This window comes from Syzygium oleosum, unplaced genomic scaffold (genome assembly GCF_021117445.2).
Source record: "Syzygium oleosum isolate NSW1041296 unplaced genomic scaffold, Sole_v2.1 Sole_v2.14, whole genome shotgun sequence".
Taxonomy (NCBI): domain Eukaryota; kingdom Viridiplantae; phylum Streptophyta; class Magnoliopsida; order Myrtales; family Myrtaceae; genus Syzygium; species Syzygium oleosum.
The window spans coordinates 8,580,616-8,603,085 of NW_026607498.1; the positions used below are offsets into that span (position 1 = coordinate 8,580,616).

A 22,470-nucleotide genomic window follows, 5' to 3' on the forward strand; every position below is an offset into this window, starting at 1 on the left:
AAATCTCAATGCGCTTAACATGGCTCTACACAAGATTTGAGTATCCTAGGTGACCAAGGTAGCTTCCGCGTTCCTCTCATCTCAACATGCGGATCGAACTTTTGCCCGTTTTATATAAACCATGAACAAACCTAACCAAATAAAAACATTTCTCCCCAATAGAATAATGTAGGGCAATCTAATGAGGATTAGCTAAAGATGTGGAGACTAATTCGTGAAGCTTTTGTTATCTTGTCCTCATTTATGGAAAAAGAAAGAAGATAATAGTAAGATGTGATCACATATACATTTAAAGAAACAAGTCATCGAGCGAATGAATTTCAATTGTATATTCGATCGGATCTTAACATGGTCATGGAATATAATTTTATCATTGGTTGCGGTTAGAATAAACATCATTCATCAATTTGGTTCATATGGCGTCATAAGAAATTTTAAATAAATAATTAAACAAGCGAACCACATGTATACTCAAAACATTCGATAGAAGGGTACATCATTTGCAATAAACATATAGTGTTAGAGACACTTACTAAGAAAGAAACCCTTTATGCCCCAACACTCGTTGTATATCCAATCGGATCATCTTTCCTAGGCGGAAGGGAAAAGATAATGACCAAACAAATCCCTGCTTGTTGCAATTATCAAACTTTGTCGGGCATATAAGAAAAGATGACATGTGAATAGCAACGACATGTGGAAAAAACAGAATATAGCCAGACCTGTCTCGATCGACAAAGAAAGCAAACCAGAATTCACAATCAATCCTGGTAAAGGAATTGCATGATTGAGGGAAAAAAAAATATGATGGCGATTTTTTTTTTTTTTTGGTCGGATGATGTTGGTGATTAGAAAAATCAATTTTGCACTCTCAAGGAGGAATAAATAATTGTCAGAGACAGGTCAAGACGGTCCCCCCAACACAGGAAGAGCACAAGTCGTGGACGAGTCATTTTCTGACCCTCTGGAGAAAAATAGTGGAAACCAAGTTAGGAGGACTCCTAAGACGACTTGTGTTTTTGTAACTCATCGAAAGAATCAGTCATTTACCTATCCTAGGGTTTTCTTAAGAAAAGATGAAAAAGGATCGAACAAAAGTCGATCGACCGGAATCAGGTTAGAGTCTGGTCCGAAGTGGGGTGTAGCTGAAAAAACTAAAACCTGAGCGGATCGGAGAAGTGAACTCGGAAGTAACGTGGGCACTAGAGAGGACGCAGGAGAGACCACATCAATTCAGATATAAACTAGCTGTAAAGAAACCATTCATAGCAATATATTCTAAATATGTGCTTGACTAGTGTCTTGACGTATGAAAACGATATGTCCAAAAAAAAGCGAGACCTAATCTAATTGTAGGCCTTAAAGTTAAGGACGTACCGTTGTTCATTTAACATATATGTACTGTGAAAAGAAAGGTGTAATGACATTTTCTAAAAGCTAGGCAATGAATCCAACTAAATGTCATAGGAATAGGATCGGGCGGATGGTGGTTCCATGCATGAGTTCCAAGTTCCAACGACAGTTGAAATCGAGGGATTTTCTATCAAACCTAAACGTAACCTCTAGAGCAAGCCTACGACACATAACAAATTCAAGATCCCAATATATTCATGATTTCGAAAGAGTCTCTCCTCGAAAGATAGGCGAATTTTCCTTGATTATCAAAACGGAGAAGTGATCAATCTCTAACTGAAGTTTATAAGAGGCGACTAGCAGCATCATTGGACTGGATTCGGACGCACATATTGAATGTTCGCTGGATTCAGACGGGAAGCACGAACGGTAGTTGTGGACTGGAGAAATATGGTCAAATCTTGTGTTTCTTTCATGTCACTGCTTTGAACAAGCACAATGTGACAAGCAAGCTGTATCTGTACTTTTTAATGTGCTGACAAAGTACAACATTCATCGCTATTGATTCAGTACTGGTCCTGGAATTGAGATTTTGAACAGCGAAAGACAGTGATCATAATCTTGGCCCTATGCGAAGGTGCTAGGACCCGCCATTTCCGCTTTCTTGGTCCCTTGACATCACCGAAAACATGGCCAAATTGAACGAACAGGGCTGAAAAGCTTCCATAACGACTCTTTCACATGATACGAAATCTGGCTGGTCCCGCTGGAGTTCCATCATGCCGCGGTCCATTTGTAAACGGGCTCGTTCACGGCGCGCTCAAACTCGTGATCGAAAATGGGTCATTACCGTGCTTACTCTTCTCGAGAGGACGGGTGTTACGATATATTTTAGACTTGTTTGTGCGTGTTTAAACACGTTTTTGTATCTTAAACGCGCTAAACGTGTGGCCCGTTTGATAAACACGTCGTTGTGTAGGTCTCAATGATCTTGACGCCATTAATTAGAATTGTCGTGTTCGTGTTCGGCTTAAACCTGAACTTAATAAGAATTGGAGATGGTACAAAGACAACACGACGTGGGAAATAAGGACTAGTTTTGTTTTAAAAAATAAATAAATAAGCTTTTGCAAATATCGACGTGTAAAAGGTACTTTTATTATCAATCATTCCGGAAGGCTTAAATGTTCTGATAAATCCCGAAATCTCGTGTTCCACGTTCGTCAATCTCTGTTCATCTTCAACGCAATCATCAAAAGAGAGAATCAAACACTGCCGGCGATCTTTTCGATATATTCAAATTGCAGAAGCTACAGCTGGAAAGGTAAAGCATAAGAGCGAGGAGTGAGATTTGGAATCTCACATCTAACCAAAGTCGTACCAAATTTTAGTAGTGATTTCTTATACTTTTATAGATCTATAGGATCACGAAATTTAGAGCAAAAATCAAATAAATAAAAAAGGATAATAACACAAACAGTCCTTCAATCTTGACTTAGTATATAATGTGGTCCCTGAACTTAATTTGTTCAATATTGTCCTTAAACTTTAGCCTAATGTTCAATGTAGTCCATAAACTTTTGGTACATATTCAATCTAGTCCCTGAACTACATGAAAATATTTAACGTTCAATCTAGTCCTTGAACTGCATGAGAAGTTTAGGGATTACGTTGAACAAATTAAAATTTCAGGGACGGCATTGCACATTGGACATTTTTATGTAGTTTAGGGACTAGATTGAACATGTAATAAAAGTTCAAGGACGACATTGAATAAATTAAAAGTTGAGGGATCACATTGTATATTGGGTTAAATTTCAGGGACTATATTAAACAAATTAAAAGTTGAGGGACCACACTGCATATTGGACCAAAGTTCAGGGACCAAAGTTTTGGTTCCGGATGGAGGGTCGGTTTGTTCCTCCTAGTGCCTCCGGCCAACCCTTTTTTCTTTTCAATTTCTTCTTTCTTTTTTCCCCTCAAATTTAAAAAAATTTACCGTATCTTTATATCTTTTCCTTTTATTCAGTCTTTAAGAAAAGCAAGCCAAATCCATTGTAAATACGGTATACTTCTTACGTTTTGTTCTTTTTTTTTCTCTATTCTATAGGCTCTTTTAGTCATAATATTTTCATATGTCACGCATTGTAATTTGGTTGTGAAGATTGCAAATTTTGATTTAGGAGCAACGTTATTATATACACGTAATCTTGTTGAGGATTATGCCTAGAAAAAGTAAGCATGTATCATGAAATCGCATAACTTCTATTAAAGTACAAATCTTTGACAAAATAATAATCTCGAAATAGCAAACATACATTTAAATTGGGAACCAAAGTAATGGGTCTTAATAGTTTATAGTTATTTCAATTTACAATTAAGAATCAAAGAGAAGACAAAAAGAATGCTGTAGGTGTTATAAAAATATAGCCTTAAATAGAGATTATTGGAAAAAGCTATTACCTGATGTTATTGTTTTTGACCCATACACTCGTTGTCTAGGGTACACACAAAATTTTAGTATATTATATACTCGACAAAATCGTCGTATACATTGGCCTCGTTTGGTTCAGCATTTGGAATGCTCATTTGAGCTCTAAAGTTCCTTGGCCAAATGTAAATGGTGTTTGACAACTTTTTTTACTCACTTTGGGGAGATGCAATTGCATTTGGAATGCTCTCTAAGGGTGGAGGTGCTTTGAGAAGTTACATTTTCGGAATACAACTTGCACTGTTCATCGCGACTGTTCATCTTCCCCAGACTGAGGTCCGGCGGCCGGCGACCGTTGCCTGGGGGTCACGCGACCTCAGCGACCGCTAACCCCCAGGTGGCGGTCGCTTGAGGGTCGCGCGACCCCAGGCGACGGTGGCCGGTGGTTAAGCTCTACCGGAGTTTTTTTTTTTTTTTTTATAAATATTAGCAAAAGTCCTTTAGTCCAAGTTGATTTTAAAAAATACTTACCAAATAGTACTTGCATTTCGGAAAACCCCTTTAGCCCAAAGGTATTTGCATTCCTCCAAAGTCGAACCAAATGGGCCCTAAGTATGATATTGTCTTTCTTTTTATTCCCAAACAAACATACTACTTTTATAGCTTAATTTTTTCCTCTTTGTTTTATTACTTTTTAAATCTATCAAATGACTCTTTTTATATCCAACTTAACTTTCAAGCACAAAAGTGTGCTTTGGACCATGCTATAGCTAGACTAGTTTTTAAATATATTTTCTTATTTTATTTTATTACTTTTTAAATCTATTTTCGAACCTATCAAATCGGTTTTGGCCGGCCAAGTTCTACTTTGGACCATGCTATTGCTCGACTAATTCTTTCACTTAAATATTTAAGCCTAATTCCCTAAAAAGACTCCAAACTTTAGGTCCGGTTTTAATTCTGCCTGAACTCTTTATTTTATCTTAAAAAATCCCTAACTTTCACTCTAGTTCCAAATCAGCCCACACATCCAAAATTCGCCACTATTTACTCAAACTTATCAACATTAGAACCAATTTGAAGTTCATTATCGAGACCTACATTTTCATCAACGTCCTCATCTTGTAAGGAATAATAGTTTTACGGCTAGTGCTATCACCTAGAGAGGGGTGAATAGTTGATTTTACCAAATTGGATGATTTAAACGTGCGAAATGAATATAGTCTAGGTCAACAACTCATATGATCAATATCAGATGGATGCGTATGACAAACTTGTATATAAGTTGTTGTCAGATGATTGCGTCTAATGACTATGATGATGTTTTAACGAACTCGTTTGACAGATATGTATGCAGTATAATGTCAACAATAATAAATGAAAGTTTAGGGATAGAGAATACTGTACACAGATCTTTATAGTGGTTCGGCTTTATCAAGCCTATGTCCACTCTCCACGCTGGCAGCCTGTTGGCTATGTTTCACTATTGAATCACCAAAAGATTACAAGAACAGTGCTTTTCAGATGATAGATTGCAATATCACGTACACTCTTCACTCAAATAATTTTCTTTCTAAAGTAACAACATGTAATATAGTAATCACAAGTGTGTAAGATCGAAGCTCTATTTAGACTTTGGAATTTTTGATTCTTGTTCTTTTTTTTTTGTACGATGTTTGCACTCCTTTTATACTCCTCTATTTCCAATCTATCCGTTGACAGTCTTCAGAGGATTGATCTCCAAATCAACCCGTTGGAGAATCTTCCCAAAAGAAGATGCATAGCCGTTAGAAGAAGAACAATTATCTCCAGGTGATTTGATCTCCCATACAATCAAATCAAGGTTTCCTTAAGTGTAGTTTTTCGTGTTTAATGAACGATCTTGTGATTGTCAATTAGGATATCTTGAGATATCAATTTGATTGTCCTGCATAAACTTGCCAAAAATAACACTCATTGAATCTAAAGAGTAATTTTGAGTCTAATGACAAAGTCCTTTCATCGACTAAGTCTGATGACTCAGTATTTATCTGCATCAAATAACTTAAGTGTAATTGTGGTCAGAAAAGGATTGTTTTGTCTTTCTTCAAAACTAATTAGGGATTTTCTCAACAAATAGCAACCTCATAATGTCAATAATATTGAATAAAGCAGCGCGTTTTTGGACACGCAGGCAAATTTGACACTAAGGGTGTGTTTGGCAAGTTGCCAAACAATAACAATTTATGTTATTTTGTTCCCAGAATTAGTTTTAGAATATAAATCCATTTGGTAAATTTTTTGTTCCCGAGCACAAATTTGCCAAAATTTGTTTCCAGAATCAGTTTTGGAATAGATTCAAGAAGCAAAAAAAAAGTAGCTTCTTCTTCCCAAAATCATTTTTGGAACAAAATCAAGAATCAAAATTGTTTTTTTCTTTTTCTTCTGCTTCTTCTTCTTCCTGGCTTGTGGCCGGCGAGGGTTGGACCCTCGCAGCCTGGGCAAGGGCCGCCCTCGTCGGATCTGGTGTGGGTGACCCTCGCTCAGGTGGCGAGAGTCTAGCCCTCGCCCTCGTTAGATCTGGCGAGGGTCCAGCCCTCGCCTGCGCCGGCGACTGGCCATGGCCAAGGAAGGGGAAGGGGAGGAAAAAAAAAGAAAAAAAAGAAAGAAAAGAAAGAAATATTAAAAAATTCAAAATATTATTAATAAAAAGAAATTTTGTACGGTTACCAAACGCATTTCTATTTTTTTTTTCTATTCCAAGAATAGAAATTTTGGGCAGTTCTCAAATGTCTTCAAATGCTTAGAAATTATTTTCGGATACGGAATAAAAAAGAATCATTTCTGAGCAGAATCAGCTTCCGAGAATAGAATGGTTGCCAAACGCGCTCTAAGAGTGAAAGTCGATGAGTTTTTATGAGATAAAAATAAAAAGTTTGGGGCAGATTTGGGACTGAACTTAAAGTTGACGGTTTTTTTTAAGGGAATTAGCCCTTAATTTTTACAAAGGAAACATAAGTAAATTCCCTTAATTTTTACAAAGGAAAGATTAAGTATTTTCATTCATCCTACCTTTATTATGTGTCTGCAATCTGCATGAATGCAAAGCATCCTCACAAGTGCCGCGGTGTCGCATCCCATCGAAACCGTTAGCTGCTACGAACTATGGAAGGGTGGCCAAAATAAAGAAATCTCTGTTCGCTCTGCCTCTCTCTCACTCTCTCAAACACGCACGCACGCGCATCATCTCCAAGAAGAAGAAGAAGAAGAAGAGAGCCACCGGGTGATCCAACTGTTCCATTTACTCATCCCACCTGCCACGGCCGTCTTTAAAGTGAAAATCAATGGGGTACATGATATTAAAAGCTGTAGCAAAGAAATAAAGCCAGGTGGGTTTCTGTCTCTCTGTCTCTCTGCATGCATGATTCGCGGAGCCCAGTGGCTTTTGATTTTCACAAGTCAAAGTTACTCTTTGTTTTTGCATCCCTACCAAGCTCCTCGGACACAAATAATGGATTCTTTGCAAGCAAGAAGAGATATTCTGTTTTCTGCAGTGAAAGCAGAGCCAACCTTTGCGTTCTTCGTCTGCTCTGTTTTGACAAAGATTGCTGATTAGAGAGTTGAGATGAGTGAAATTTGTGTATATTACTTACTTTGAACTACAAGGCCAAGTCCTTTTATATAGGGAAAGAATGAACAGTAAACCTAAATTACATATTATGTTTAACATCCCCCGCAAACTCAAGATGAGTTGAAACAAGTCAACTGGAGTTTGGAGAGAAGATCTAAGAAGCGCCCAGGTGGATGTGTCTTTGTGAAGATATCGGCAATCTGATTAGCTGATGAAGTAAAGACAAGTCGTAGAGTGTCACGAAGAACATGAGAGCGGATGAAGTGACAATCTATCTCAATGTGTTTAGTGCGTTCGTGGAAAACATCATTATGTGCAATTTGGATAGCACTGCGATTGTCGCAATGAAGGATTGTCCCACTATGATGACGGACTCCCATATCTTCCAGTAGCCATCGCAACCATAATAACTCCGATGTGGTATCAGCAAGAGCTCGATATTCAGCTTCTGTACTAGAACGAGCAATAGTGAATTGTTTCTTACTACGCCAGGAGATAAGTGAAGTGCCCAAGAAAAAACAATAACCCGTAGTGGAACGACGATCTTGATGGTCACCGGCCCAGTCAGCATCTGAATAGGCAGTCAACTCCAATGTCGAATGAGCAGAAAAGTGAAGGCCATGAAATAAAGTACCCTTGACATAGCGAAGAATACGAAGAGCTGCAGCAAAGTGAGTTGTACGAGGCATGTCATGTCTTGGCGACAATATGAACGCATGAGCGATGTCGGGCGAGTAATAGTGAGATATATAAGCTGCCAACTAGCGTCGATAGAGGGTAAGGTTTTGGAGAGGAATCCCATCACCGGCATCAAATTTGGCATTGATCTCAAGAGGGGTCGTAACGACCTTGGTGTCCGTGAGTCCTGCTCGAGAAAGAAGATCAGTGGCATATTTGGCTTGCGAAAGATAATATCCGGATGTGTCCGAGTAACCTCCAAGCCTAAAAAATAACTAAGTTGTCCGAGATCCTTCATCTCGAGCTGTTGACCAAGATAATGCTTGAGTTTTGAAATTTCGGGACGATCATCTCCGATAATAACCATATCATCGACATATAGAAGCGGAGAATAGATCCACGAGAAGTATGTTGAACAAAAAGAGCGTGGTCGTGGGGACTAGATTTAAAGCCAAGAGATGCCATGGTGGAGCTAAACTTGGAATACCATGCACGAGGAGATTGTTTCAATCCATATAATGCACGACGTAATCGACACATTTGGTGGGAAGAATGAGTGTAGCTGGGAGGAGGTACCATATAAACTTCCTCGGTGAGATCGCCATTTAGGAATGCATTTTTGACATCCATCTGAAACGAGCCGACGCTTAACAGCGGCGGCAAGAAGATTGCGACGAGTAAGACGTGCAACGGGGGCAAAAGTCTCTTCATAGTTAATGCCATATTCCGAGTGAAGCCTTTTGCAACGAGGCGACCTTTATAGCGGTCCACAGTACCATTTGCTTTTGTCTTAATCTTATACACCCATTTACAACCGACAGCGGACTTACCAGGAGGTAGAGCAACTAAATCCCAAGTATGAGATTTGTCTAAAGCTTGTAACTCATCTGCCATTGCCTTCTGCCAAAGAGGGTTAGTACTAGCTTCTCTGTATGTGCGAGGTTCATGAAGGGAAGCTATCGTAGAATAACAATGGTAATCTCGAAGCCAAACAGAAGGTTGACTTACTCTGGTGGGGCGACGATCAGAGGACGAAGGAATGACCGCTGGTGGAGAATCCGCGGGAGGTGCAGACACGTCAGAAGTGGCCAAAGTAGGGTCACCAAAATGTCCTGCTTCAAGATGAGAGAAATGTACATCTGGAATGGAAGAGTCAGATGTGGATGGAGGTGTAGTGTCTTCTGGAAATAAGTCCACGGAAGGATTGGTAAAGAAAGGAACATGAGTAGAGGGGTCGAAGGGATGAATAGAGGAGAACATCTTGTGTTCCTAAAACGTGACATGACGAGACACACGAAGAAATTGGAAGTGGGATCCCAACATCTATACCCTTTATCCTCAATGCCATATCCAAGGAAGCATCATACATGGGCACGAGGTTCTAATTTCGTGCGCTCATGTGGATAAAGGTGCACAAAACAGGTACTACCAAAAACACGTAGAAGAGTGTAATTTGGGACACTACCATACAAACGCTCGTAAGGAGAGATGTGACCTATAATAGGTGATGGAGTACGATTTATAGTGTAAACAGCGGTGTGACATGCTTCCCCCAAAACCGTTCGGGACAAGAGGCGAGAGATGAGCGAGTGCGTACAACATCTAAGATATGCCTATGCTTACGTTCAGCTCTACCATTTTGTTGAGAGGTGCCGGGGCAAGAGCGATGAATGATAGTACCATTTTGAGAAAGAATCCGAAGAAATTCTGTATCTCTATATTCCATAGCATTATCAGTACGAAAAATCTTAATATCTCGTGAAAATTGGGTTTTAACCATAGCAACGAAATCATGATAAATACGAGAAAGTTCAGAACGATTTTTCATAAGATAAACCCAAGTATACCGAGAATGGTCATCCACAAAAATGACAAAATAGCGAGAGCCACCCATGGTGGGAGTGGGGGAAGGTCCCCATATATCAGAGTGAATGAGATCAAAAGGAGCATGAGACACAGAATCACTAGTCTGAAACGGTAAAGCATGATGTTTTCCCAACTTACAAGGCAGACAGTCAAAATGTTTAGTGTCAACAGAACCTAAATGACCACTCGAAATTAAAGAGCTTAACCTAGAAAAGGAAGCATGACCTAACCTAGAATGCCAAGTTTCAGATGACACTGTGGCAGCACAAGCAGCAAAAGAGGTCGGAATATTTAGGGAAACAAGCTCAAAGAGACGCCCCACTTTACGGCCTGTCCCAAGTGTCTGTCCCGTCCGAGGATCCTGCACACGACAACCATGAGAAGAGAAGTGAATATCAAGACCAAGTTCACACAATTGGCCGACAGAGATCAAGTTAAGTGAGAGTTTAGGAACAAGGAATGTGTTAGTTAAAGATAATGTAGATGTGGAAATGTTTCTGTATGACTAACTCTCATATGTGAATTATCGGCGGTAAGAATATGAGGTGCATGTAAAGCGGAGGATTTAGGCGAAATAAGGAGAATTTGATGTCATGTGATTGTAACAAGCAGAATCAAAGAACCAAGAATCAGAAATACCTGGAGTAGTAGACATAGTAGAAGTGCTAGGAATAGGAGGAGTAAAGGTACCAGATTCTCGGAGAATGGTGCGAAGATCCTCTAGAGACACTAGTGTGTGGGACGATCCATGGGAAGAAGCTTCTACAATGGTAGCATTGGTAGATGGACCGACAGAGGGACCTCGTGAGGGACCTCGGCTACAGGCTGAGTGGTCGATCCTGTGGGTTGCATAGGTTGTAGCCGATAACAATTTGATGCCATATGACCATGTCGGCGACAATGTTTGCAAAATGGACGGCGCATGGAGGAAGAACTCGAAGCGGCAAGTACTGCATCCGTGGGCATGGATATAGGCACAGCAGGACGTTGCGTTTTCAAGGTAGCTAGCCGAGTCTCCTCATTCAGTAAATCTGATACAACTGTCTCAATAGAGGGAAAGGGATCTCTATGTAGAATGGAAGCTCTCACAGGTTCAAACTCGTCATTTAGAGCCATAAAAAATTGCATGACACGAATACGATCACGATGTTCAGCAACTTTGCGAATGTTACTATCCCCTTCCAAGCGTGGTTCACACAAGATCAACTGATCCCAAATAGCATGCATAGATGATAGAAAATCATTAATGGACTGACCTGGCTCCTGACGCATGTGATATAAAGTCCCTAACAACCGATATTGATGGGCAACATCTGAACTAGAATAACGACGATCAAGAAGATCCCAAGCTTCCTTGGCTGTATTAAAAAGGTCAAACTGGAGTCGAATAGATGGGATCGAAGTGTTTCGAAACCATGTGAGAATCTGATGATTTCTACTATCCCATTCATCCAAACGATCCACAAATTGATCATCAGTTTCTTCAGCAATTCTAGTAGGTTCCCTAATTTGTCCAGTGACATAACGCCAAAGCCGGTGTCCTTTTAAGAAACTTGATATCTCTTGAGACCATAAAATATAATTGGAACCATTCAAAATAGTCTGAATTGGCATTGAAACTTCCATTCTATCCATGAAAGGCACTTTACTACTATAGAATCAACGGAATGTAGTATATCGAGCGCAGATATGGGAAAAATAACACCAAAAACCAGCTCAGGATGTCGGAATACCTCAAGAACCGGTTGGAAAACACCGAAAACCGGTCAGAAATGGTCAAACCACTAGAAAAACCCTGCCGGTCAATGCCGGTCAACGCAGTCAACGCCGGTCAACGGGAGGTCAACGATCCGGTGGCGGTGACGTCGAGGTTTGGGAAGCGTGGGCCAGGCTCGTGCCGGCGTGGGCCAGGCGCGTGCCGGGCACGCCCAGGCGCGTGTAGGCGCGTGCAGGGCGTGCCGGCGCGTGGATCTCACGCGCAAGGCTTGGAGCGGCATGTGAGGGCATGTTCGGCGGAGGAATGCAGCGAAATTTGACTGGCGGACTCGACTGAGGGCGGCGAGTCGTGGGTTGGTGTTGGTTTTTTGGAAAAGCACGGCGGAGGATGTCCAAAACACCGGTGAACAGCGGTGAACGGCGGTGGACTTCCTGGGTCGAAGGCGCGATGGCGCGGGGCGGTGCGTGTGGCGGCGTCCGCGGCCGTTGATGATGAAATTTCGGGATGTGGGTCTGAGGGTGGCGAGTCTTTGGTAGTCTCGGTTTCCGAAATGAGCGGCGGAAGTATGCCGAGTAGATACGAAAACTTCGATCTTGTTGGAGAATCGGGACGGCGCGGTCGGTGCGGGGCGTCGTGGCGAGCGAGGCGAAAAACTTCGGTCTTGTCGGAGAACCGGACGACGGCGCGGTCGGTGCGGTGGCGTTGTGGCGGCCACGGGGTGGCAGACTCAATGGGCGCTCCTCAGGTAATAACGGCTCTGATACCAAGTTGAGATGAGTGAAATTTGTGTATATTATTTACTTTGAACTACAAGGCCAAGTCCCTTTATATAGGGAAAGAATGAACAGTAAGCCTAAATTACATATTATGTTTAACATAGAGCTTGGGAGTGAGTGTTTCTTCTTCTTCTTCTTCTTCTTCTTTTTTGAAGTCTTGAGTTTGGTCGCGTCTATGAAACTTTATCCGGGGAAAGGATACTAGAAGTGCCAAAAGTTATGTACGGTGCTCACTTTGGTGTCAAAAGTTTCATTTGGATCATTTAAGTGTCAAAATTTTTGAAAAACGATCACTTAAATGCTAACTCCGGTCAGTTTGGCCGGAAATCCAGTGGCATTTTTTTATTAATTTCTGAAGCCGATGTGGCTCGCCGGAGATATAGTCAGCACGTACAATCAACATTTTTATTTTAAATAATTTTTTTCTTTTTTCCATTTTTTTTCTTTTCTTTCTTTTTTCCTTCTTTTCTTTTTTTCTTTTCTTTCTTCTCCCTTTGGTCACCGACGGCGGAGGCTCTGAGGCAGCCACCAGCCACCTGGCCTCGCCCGGACGAGGCCGCCGCCGCCGCCACGGGTGAGGCCCGGCCGACCCTCGCACAGGCGACGGGCAAGCCCGGCGAGGTCGGCCTCGCCTCGCATAGGCGAGCGGGCGACGAGGCTCCTCGCCAGATCAGCAGGCCGGCCGTCGCCCGGCCACGCGGCCCCCTGGCGTCACCTTCCCCGGGCGATGTCGGCGGGGCCGCCGTGGCTGGGCGACGAGGCCGGCCTCGGCTGGATTTGGCGAGGAGCCCTCGCCGGGGCTCGCCCTCACCCATGCGAGCGAGGCCGACCTCGCCGGGGCTTGCCCGCCGTCGCCCAGGCGAAGGTCAGCCGGGCCTCACTTGTGGCGGGCGGCGGCGGTCTCGTCCGGGCGAGGCCAGGCGGCCGGTGGCCGGCCTCCGGTCACCAGCGGTGACCAAAGGGAGAAGAAAGAAAAGAAAAAAAGAAAAGAATAAAAAAATGAAAAAAATTCATAAAAGTATTTAAAAAATCGAAATATATACGTGGAAATGCCGCGTAGACTAATTTTAAAAAAAAAAAATCCAACTAAGATTAAAAATTTAATTATAAATGACACGTATTAATTTGGCCGGAATCTCTCACCGTTGGCACCAAAGTGATCATTTTTCCTCCGATTTGGCACTTAAGTGATCCAAATGGAACTTTTGGCACCAAAGTGAACTCCGTACACAACTTTTGGCACTTCTGCTGTTCTTCCCCCAACTTTATCCGTTCTCTTCGAGTGCTGCTGTTTCCGAAAACGTGCATGTAAAGGAGTGTATTGTGGGTAGGAGGACTCCAGAACTTCTCGAGTCTCGCTTTTCGTGGGTACTGAAGACGTGAGTTCATTGCTTTTTTTCTCCTGACAGTTCCTTTTTCCAATCAAATAGTTCATCTGGCGGTTTTTTGTCGATGTATGTATCAGGTATTTTTCCCAACAATCTGATTGATTCATTAGCTTAGTTCCTTGATCGATAGTCTTAACAAATCGAGTGGATTATCCACAAGTATACGCCTAGTTATGAGGAAATCATTGAATTTGCGTTGATGCACTTAATTATATTTTGGATTATCCGCATGTACTTTCTCTTTGTCTTACGGTGTAAGTTGTCCTTGAAGAGAATTACAACTGCGACCGCAGTTTCCACTTGTTTGTCCGCACTCATAACTTGGATAATCTTCAGGATGTTGAACGAGGATGCTACTCTTGTACCTCCACGAGTGGTTAGTCTTACTGTTATATTTCGTCGGTCCATCCATGATGAGTATGTCCAAGAGGCACCATTTGATCTAGTTAGAAGTGTGTCTGAAAGACACCTTTTAGAGAGGTGCGAGGGGAGTTTCTTAAGAGAAGTTAAGGTAACTTCCTCATAATAAAAATACAACAAGAGATAAGTAAGTTCTCAAGAATAGAACTCTCTCTCTCTATCTCTCCTTTCTTCGTCAAAGAACGGCAAATAAGGATTTTGTATCTATTTTTGAGAAGACAATCGACATTAACGCTGTTGAACGAGAATACTTTCCTCGTGATTATATTCGGACCAACGTAACGTAAATTCATTCATCGTTCACTGGTGATTCAACGTATGATCCCGGAAAATTTGTTCGTAGTGCATCGAACAGGTTAGTCGAGTTTCCCGACACGTACTTACAACACTTACTGTTCCAAGGGGTCAGTTGGTTGCTGCTAGTTTTGACCGTGACCATTAGGAGAATACGCCTTCCATGCATCACATTGGCTCCAATTCATTAGATACTACCCTCATAGTCTGCAGGATTTCTCTGTATATCTTCCCCTTGGGAAATAAAGGAAACCACTGCATCCGTGTCTTTGGTGTGGGATATTTTATCTTTTCCTGGAGCGATCCTGCCGCTTTTCTTTGCTTTCAGAGGGCACAGTTACATGGAGAACAGCGAGGACCGCGAAAATGGCGCTGTTAATGAACCTTTGCTGGACAAAGAGCAGAACGATAACGTCACACCTTTTGCCAAGGCGGGGATTCTCAGCAAGGTGTCGTTTTGGTGGTTGAATCCGCTAATGAAATTGGGGAAAGAGAAGATCCTTCAAGATGAGGATATTCCGCGTCTCAGGATGGAAGAACGAGCAGAAACATGTTACTTGAGGTTCATCGAGCAACTGCATAAAGAAAAGAAGACGACGTCTGACACCTGCTCTATCTTGTCCGCTATATTTTACTGCGAATGGAGAGGTATTTTAATTTCCGGGTTCTTTGCTTTGACCAAGGTCTTGGCTCTCTCCACCGGGCCTTTGTTCCTTAGCGCCTTCATTGCCGTTGCCGATGGTGAAGAGGCTTTCGAGTATGAGGGTTACGCGCTAGCCGGAGGATTGTTCTTGGCCAAATGCTTGGAATCTCTATCGGAAAGGCAATGGTTTTTCAGAGCAAGACTGATTGGACTCAGGATAAGATCTTTTCTATCTGCAGCGATTTGTCAGAAGCAACTGCGGCTCTCCAGTGCAGCGAAAATGACTCACTCTCCAGGCCAGATAGTTAATTATGTCACCTCAGATGCTTATAGGATAGGTGAGTTCCCTTACTGGTTTCACCAAATATGGTCGACTAGCCTTCAACTGTGCCTCGCATTAGCCATTGTTTACTACGCTGTGGGCCTTGCAACATTGGCGGCTCTGACGGTACTCATATTAATTGTTGCTGTGACTTCTCCGATGGCCAAATTGCAACTCAAATATCAAAGAAAACTCATGGAGGCTCAAGATAAAAGGCTGAAGGTGGTTGCGGAGGCGCTTGCGAATATGAAGGTGTTGAAGTTGTATGCTTGGGAGAAGCACTTCAAGAAAGTCATTGAGGCGCTAAGGAAAGACGAATCGGAGTGGATTGCGGCTGTTTTGTGGCAAAAGGGTTACTATATGGTCCTATTTTGGTCTTCACCGGTTTTAGTTCCCGCCGTCACTTTCTGGACATGCTACTTTTTGGGCATTCCCTTGACCGCAAGCAATGTCTTCATGTTCTTGGCGAGCTTAAGAATCGTTCAGGAGCCGGTCAGATTGATCCCCGATGTGGTTGGGGCCTTCATCCAGGCTAAGGTTTCATTGTCTCGGATTGCCGAATTTCTAGAGGCACCTGAATTGGAAAATAAGCCAACAAAGCAACAGAGGGATAATGAGGTGCTGGAAATGGCTGTTTTCTTGGATTCACGCGAAATTTCTTGGGACAGCGGTACCTCAAAGGCGACATTGAGGAACATAAATTTGTCGGTCAGAAAAGGAGAGAAAGTAGCTATATGTGGGGAAGTTGGGTCAGGGAAATCTACCCTTTTAGCTGCGATTCTCGGAGAGGTTCCATATATCGATGGCATAGTAAGTCATTGATTAATCTTCTCATTTGGGGACTTACTAGTTATACATTGTAACTAGAGAATTGTACTATTTCCTGTTTCGGCCGGTTCATCTTATGCCTATGATGACTTGCAATGTATGATATATTAGGTCATAATTAAAAAAATTAACAAATAATGTGATTGAAGATTTACTGGTAAGCCTTAATCCGTGTTTAGGTGCGCGTTCATGGTAGGATGGCATATGTGTCTCAGACAGCGTGGATCCAGACCGGGAATATACAAGAAAACATCCTATTTGGATCTGCCCTGGACTCTGTCAAATATCGAGAAGTAATTCAGAAGTGTTCCCTTGCCAAGGACATGGAGATGTTTCCGTTTGGTGATCAAACTCAGATAGGGGAGAGAGGCGTCAATTTGAGCGGTGGACAGAAGCAAAGGATACAGCTTGCACGCGCTCTGTATCAGGACGCGGATGTGTATCTGTTGGATGATCCCTTCAGTGCCGTGGATGCTCATACAGCGATGAGCTTATTTAATGTGATCTCCTCTCCAGGACAGTGAAACTTCCTTTTGTTTTTGTATTAAGTTCTAAATGAATGCGATGTTTGCTCGTTGTTGCAGGAATATGTCATGGGAGCTTTATCCGGGAAGACCGTTCTGCTTGTTACGCATCAAGTTGACTTCCTTCCAACTTTTAACTCCATCTTGGTTAGTAACTCATTCAACCCAAAGGAAATTTTTTTTTTTCGGTGTCTGTGGGGAATTTAATGTCATCCCCGATGAATTTCTCTGCTATGAAGCTATTTTTCACTTTTCTCTTTTGTTCATGGTGTTCCTGAACAGTTGTGTTTCTTGACAGTTAATGTCCTCCGGGCAAATTGTAAGTGCCGGCTCATACGACCAGTTGATGGCTTCTAGCCAAGAATTTCAGGACCTTGTGAACGCGCACAACACGACTGCTGGTTCTGGAAATCAAATCAGCATGGTTTCATCAAGAATGCCTGGATATTCGAAGGAGGAGATCCGGAAAATATATGTAGAGGAACAGCTCGAGGCCTCTCCAGGAAGTCAATTGATTAAGCAGGAGGAAAGAGAGATAGGAGACAGCGGTTTCAAGCCTTACTTGCAGTATCTGAAACACAACAAGGGCTTTTTCTTTTTTACCTTGGCAACTATATCTCACATAATCTTTATAGCCGGGCAGCTAGCGCAAAATTACTGGTTGGCTTCTGAAGTCAACAGTACGAGTGTGAGCACCGTCGAGTTGAACTCCGTTTACACTGGGATAGGTGTTACCCTTGCTCTCTTTTTGCTTACTAGATCATATTTCATAGTCTATTTAGGTTGTGGCGCATCGGATGCCATATTCTCTATGTTGTTGCAGTCCCTTATTCGAGCGCCAATGTCCTTTTTTGACTCGACTCCTTTGGGAAGAATACTCAGCCGGGTAAGAACATACTCTGAAGTCGCCGTGCTTTGAAGATGTTTAAGATAAATATCATGATTTCCTTAATTTTATAGGTTTCTTCAGATTTAAGCATCATTGACGTCGATGTGGCCTTCAAGTTAACCATTGCCCTTGGGTCCACGATGAATACCTACTCGAACTTTTTGATACTTGCTTTTCTTACGTGGCCGGTTTTATTTGTCATCATACCCATGATTTATCTGACGCTGATCATACAGGTAATGCTTATGCCTCAAATCAATTAATTGTTCCTTAATAGGCAAAATTCTGCACACCTATCTCCTGAGAGCTTTCTTCCTATCATGCAAATTCTAGTGCAGCATTATCTTTTATCTTTCTTTTGCTACAGAAATACTACTACGCTTCTTCTAATGAGCTGATGCGACTCGATGGCACAACCAAGTCTACACTCGCAAGCCACCTCGCCGAGTCGATCGCCGGAGTGATGACAATCAGAGCATTTGGCCAAGAAGACCGATTCTTTTCAAGAAGTCTTTGCCTTATTGATGCCAATGCAAGTCCGTACTTTCACAGCTTTTCGGCCAATGAGTGGCTGGTCCAACGTCTGGAAGTCCTGTGCGCTATCGTCCTAACGTCCTCTGCCCTCGCAATTACTTTACTCGATCTTGGGTCCTCTTCCTCTGGTTCGTATCAGTAAAAGCTCAATTCAGTTCTTCATATCGAGGTTTTCACTAGAAGCTGGGCTCTTATAGATGTATCATTTCATTTCGGCACTTTTTAATCTAATGTCAAAGCATCTATGCATCGACATGTTAGTTCACTTCCCTTTTCAATATCATCTAGGAAATGGGTTTCTGACTTCAAAGATTTAGCAGGTGTCAGGCCTGACTATCATTTGATGCAGGATATGTTGGAATGGCGCTGTCGTACGGTCTATCCTTAAATGTCTTCCTGGTCCTTTCGGTCCAATTCCAGTGCTCGCTATCGAATTTGATCATTTCTGTAGAAAGGCTAGAGCAGTACATGCACATTCAAAGTGAAGCTCCGGAAGTGATCGAAGATAGCCGACCAGCGCCGGACTGGCCTTCTTCCGGCAAAGTTGAGATTTATGATCTGAAGGTAGACACTCGCACAATTAACACACCTCTCAATTCAGGACTTGCCTTGTAGTTCACTTAGGTTTGATCATCAAGACATTAACAGGTAAGGTATCGGCCGGATTCTCCCTTCGTTCTTCACGGTATAAGCTGTAAAATAAAAGGAGGGCACAAGATTGGGATCGTTGGCCGGACCGGTAGCGGAAAGACGACTCTCATCAGCGCTTTGTTTCGTCTAGTGGAACCTACCGATGGGAAAATATTTGTCGATGGCCTAGACATAACCACTATTGGACTTCATGATCTGAGATCACATTTTGGGGTCATCCCGCAAGATCCGACACTTTTTGGCGGGACAGTTCGATACAACCTGGACCCCTTGTCCGAGCACACCGATGAGGAAATATGGGAGGTAATCTCCGAACTACTCTCGAAGTTTGATTGACGAATGTTTCTCTCTTTTACTAATTGCACTGGCATTATAAAAAGAGCCACCCCGCAAATAACCTGAATCTAATGTGAGCTCCTGCAAAAGGAAGTACTTGCGGTTATGTTTCATGAATGATTGAATTTCTGTGGAAAAAGGTTCTTGGAAAATGTCAGCTCCGGGAGGCTATACAAGATAAAGAGAAGGGCCTGGAATCACATGGTAACGATGAATCAAACAGCAAAATCTAGTCTTAATGTTCTCATTGTCCATCATTAACAGTTTACACAAGCTCGAAATGCAGTTGTACAGGACGGATCTAACTGGAGCATGGGGCAACGGCAACTGTTTTGCCTGGGACGAGCGTTGCTGAGGCGAAGCCAAATCCTAGTCCTGGATGAAGCCACTGCGTCTATCGACAATGCAACCGACTTGATCCTCCAGAGAACCATACGAACGGAATTCGCGGACTGCACGGTCATAACCGTGGCCCACCGGATACCGACTGTCATGGACTGCACGATGGTGCTGGCAATAAGTGATGGTAAAATTAAACTTCCAAAGAACTGTTTAGCGAGAACCGACAAGAGTTGTGAGAAATACTTGACATTCTTTGCATTTAACAGGGAGATTGGTAGAGTATGATGAGCCCATGAAATTGGTAGGCAAGGAAGATTCGTTGTTCGGGCAGCTTTACAAGGAATACTGGTCTCGAACGTCGAATGCGAGTAATTACTCAGAACTTTTGAGATGAAGCTTGCGGAAGCCGACATACATTATCCGAATGCATTGCGTGAGTCCACTTTCTTCGTTTAGTGCAGTTGAAAATGCCGTAGGGAGATGATTTTGCTGCTATGTCCCCGGTCAAAAAACCAGACGCCAGAGAAGCCCGAACCAACCAAAGCATACCGTTATGACGTCATAAACATGTATACTGTTTTCAGTGAGGCATGTTTATTGCATTTCTCCCTTTTCATTGGTACTTCTGTCATTTGTTGTTTTCTACTACAAATATCGAATATTTATTGGAATTTCTACTTTTTTTTTATATTTGATATTCAATTCTTATGAATGCATAAATAAGTATTACTATTTCTGTATCATAATCTCTATTTAACACGAATGGCTTATCGCGAAATCTTTCTTGAACGCTAATATGAAAAACTAATGGGCTTTTTGAAAAGATGTTCTTCCTTTGTATGCGCAAAAGCTAAACATACTTATTCAAAGTAAATCAAATGTCATATGTAATTGCTTATAAGAAGCTAATACTTTTTTCTTTTTCTACTTCGTCGAGTAAATTTCTTTATCGAAATGTATGTTTCAACATCTCAATAACTAGTAATTTTTCTCTATAAGAAATCACAAACCAGCGTGTGCTAATATTTGATAATCGGCTTAATCAGTTGCTCTTTAGATTCAATCAATTTGATCAAACGGGTTACACTATTTCATTAGAATATGATGGTCCAAATTGCATATCAATCGATTTTATGGTATGTTTAGATTGACAGAATCAAAAGGAATGGAATGGTCAGGATTGCCATTCCAATGTTTAAAGGGAACATACAAAACATTGAACTCACATGTGAGAAGGAGATTGTTGAGATGTACTCAAGAAAAGTCTCACATCGAAGAATTGATATAGTGTTAAATAGTTAATATATCTTTATTGGCTCATAACATGTGGGCTTACGTTTTCTAGTGAAGGTGAATCTAAACGGATACATTAATGGGCTTGAACTTGAACTCTCCCTTAGCGATCTTGCCTAGTGAAATATTGGGTTTCTGCTGCTCGCTCTGAACATTGCCAACACTATTTTGCAGTCCATGACAATCAAAAGTCAACGTGCATTTTCATCCTAGTCTCTTTCTTCAGATCGAACTATAAGGCTCCCATCATACCGTGTTGCTACACCATAATGCCCTCCTTCATCCTTAATCTCTTTCACCCGATCGAGCCATGAAGGCTGCTCGGAAACTGCATCAATTACAAGATTTCTTCCTTGAGTTATTTACCTGATTACCAATATGCATTGGGAATAGGTCACCAATCAACCATCGACTTTGATACCAATTGTTGTGAGTACGTAGTAGAAACTTGAAGCCTCACCAGGGAGATTGACAATGGAGAGCCCAAATCCGAGTTCGTCAATAAATCTAGTTGGACTTACTTCACTCAAAAGCTTAAGTCAATGAGTTGCTCTACAACAGTCCAGTTCTCCAATGTGAGAAGTTTTTAATTCACCTTCCACGTATGTTTCGATAAAGTGATGGTCAATTTACTTATAAAGAAATGTTTCGTGAGAACATATAAGAACAATGAAAATTATGTGACATTCTTTTCATATAATAAGGAGATTCGTAGAGTATGATGAGCATATGAAATTGGTATGTAAGGACATTGTTGTTCGGGTAGCTTTATCAGGACTATAGGTCTCGAACATTGAATCTTTTGAGACGAAGCTTTCGGAAGTGGACATACATTAGTATGAATGCATTGCGAAGTCTGTTTTTTCGTCTAGTGCAATTGGAAATGCCACAGGGACATGATTTTGCAATCACGTCCCCGGTCAAAAGGCCAGATGCAAGAGAAGGCCGAACTAACTAAAGCAGATCGAACATGTGTCCTATATTAAGTGAGGCTTGTTTATTGTATTTTTACATCTTTTTATAATTTTGATCTTGTTGACATCTAAATTTTGCTCAATCATTTAGGGTTTTATCGCATAAAATATTAGGATTTAATTTTTAACTACTAAACAAAAAATATTTTCATTGAATTACATGGCATATAGATATTAGGCGCATTTGCATTAGTAGAATTTAGTGAAACATATTTTCCTTTTATTTTATGTAAAAAAATCATCATTATAAAAATTAAAAAAAAAAGGAAAAAAGAAAAGAAAGAAAGACAAAAACGCGATCTCTTCCCTCTCCCTCCAGGCACTCTACCCACACTTTCACAAAAGAAGCAAAAAGGAAGAAAGGACACAGAAGAAAGTGCTTGGCGTGTTTTCATGAAGAAAAAAAATAAGGTAAAGCTGACCAGAAGAGACAAAATAGGAAAAAGCTCTCTTCTTCCTCTCAGTCAACACACGTTCAGAGGGGGTGAAGAGAAAAGAGAGAGAGAGAGCCAAGAGGGGGCAGAGGGACAGAGGGAGAGAGTTCCGAGAGAAATCCCAAGGGAGAGAGTGAGAACGAGAGTTTGAAAAGAGAGAAAGGGAG

The 22,470-nt window shown here is 41.7% G+C and overlaps 2 protein-coding genes and 1 long non-coding RNA gene across 3 annotated transcripts in view; all 3 read left to right on the forward strand.

Annotated features, from left to right (window-relative positions):
- Window positions 1-22,470, forward strand: part of LOC115688523 (V-type proton ATPase subunit E) — a 33,442-nt gene that overhangs the window by 6,724 nt on the left and 4,248 nt on the right. The gene's annotated exons all lie outside the window — the stretch shown is intronic.
- Window positions 6,866-14,127, forward strand: LOC130139961 (uncharacterized). Its single transcript, XR_008817977.1, has 3 exons — window positions 6,866-7,152; window positions 7,318-7,392; window positions 13,862-14,127. It is a non-coding gene; the product is annotated as an uncharacterized LOC130139961 (long non-coding RNA).
- On the forward strand, window positions 14,799-20,334 carry LOC115662967 (ABC transporter C family member 10-like). Its single transcript, XM_030585045.2, has 11 exons — window positions 14,799-16,308; window positions 16,506-16,826; window positions 16,911-16,997; window positions 17,149-17,736; window positions 17,811-17,975; window positions 18,107-18,401; window positions 18,623-18,837; window positions 18,922-19,227; window positions 19,401-19,464; window positions 19,547-19,786; window positions 19,869-20,334. Exons 1-11 carry the CDS (start codon window positions 14,875-14,877, stop codon window positions 19,994-19,996), a joined length of 3,843 nt encoding a protein of 1,280 aa, XP_030440905.2. The 5' UTR covers window positions 14,799-14,874; the 3' UTR covers window positions 19,997-20,334.

Bases quoted from the DNA above. Each gene is read 5' to 3' on its own strand.
- LOC115662967 (XM_030585045.2), top strand. From the start codon at position 14,875: ATGGAGAACAGCGAGGACCGCGAAAATGGCGCTGTTAATGAACCTTTG. The intron at 17,737-17,810 runs GTAAGAACATAC...TTAATTTTATAG, and splicing joins TGGGAAGAATACTCAGCCGG to GTTTCTTCAGATTTAAGCAT. The intron at 18,838-18,921 runs GTAGACACTCGC...AGACATTAACAG, and splicing joins TTGAGATTTATGATCTGAAG to GTAAGGTATCGGCCGGATTC.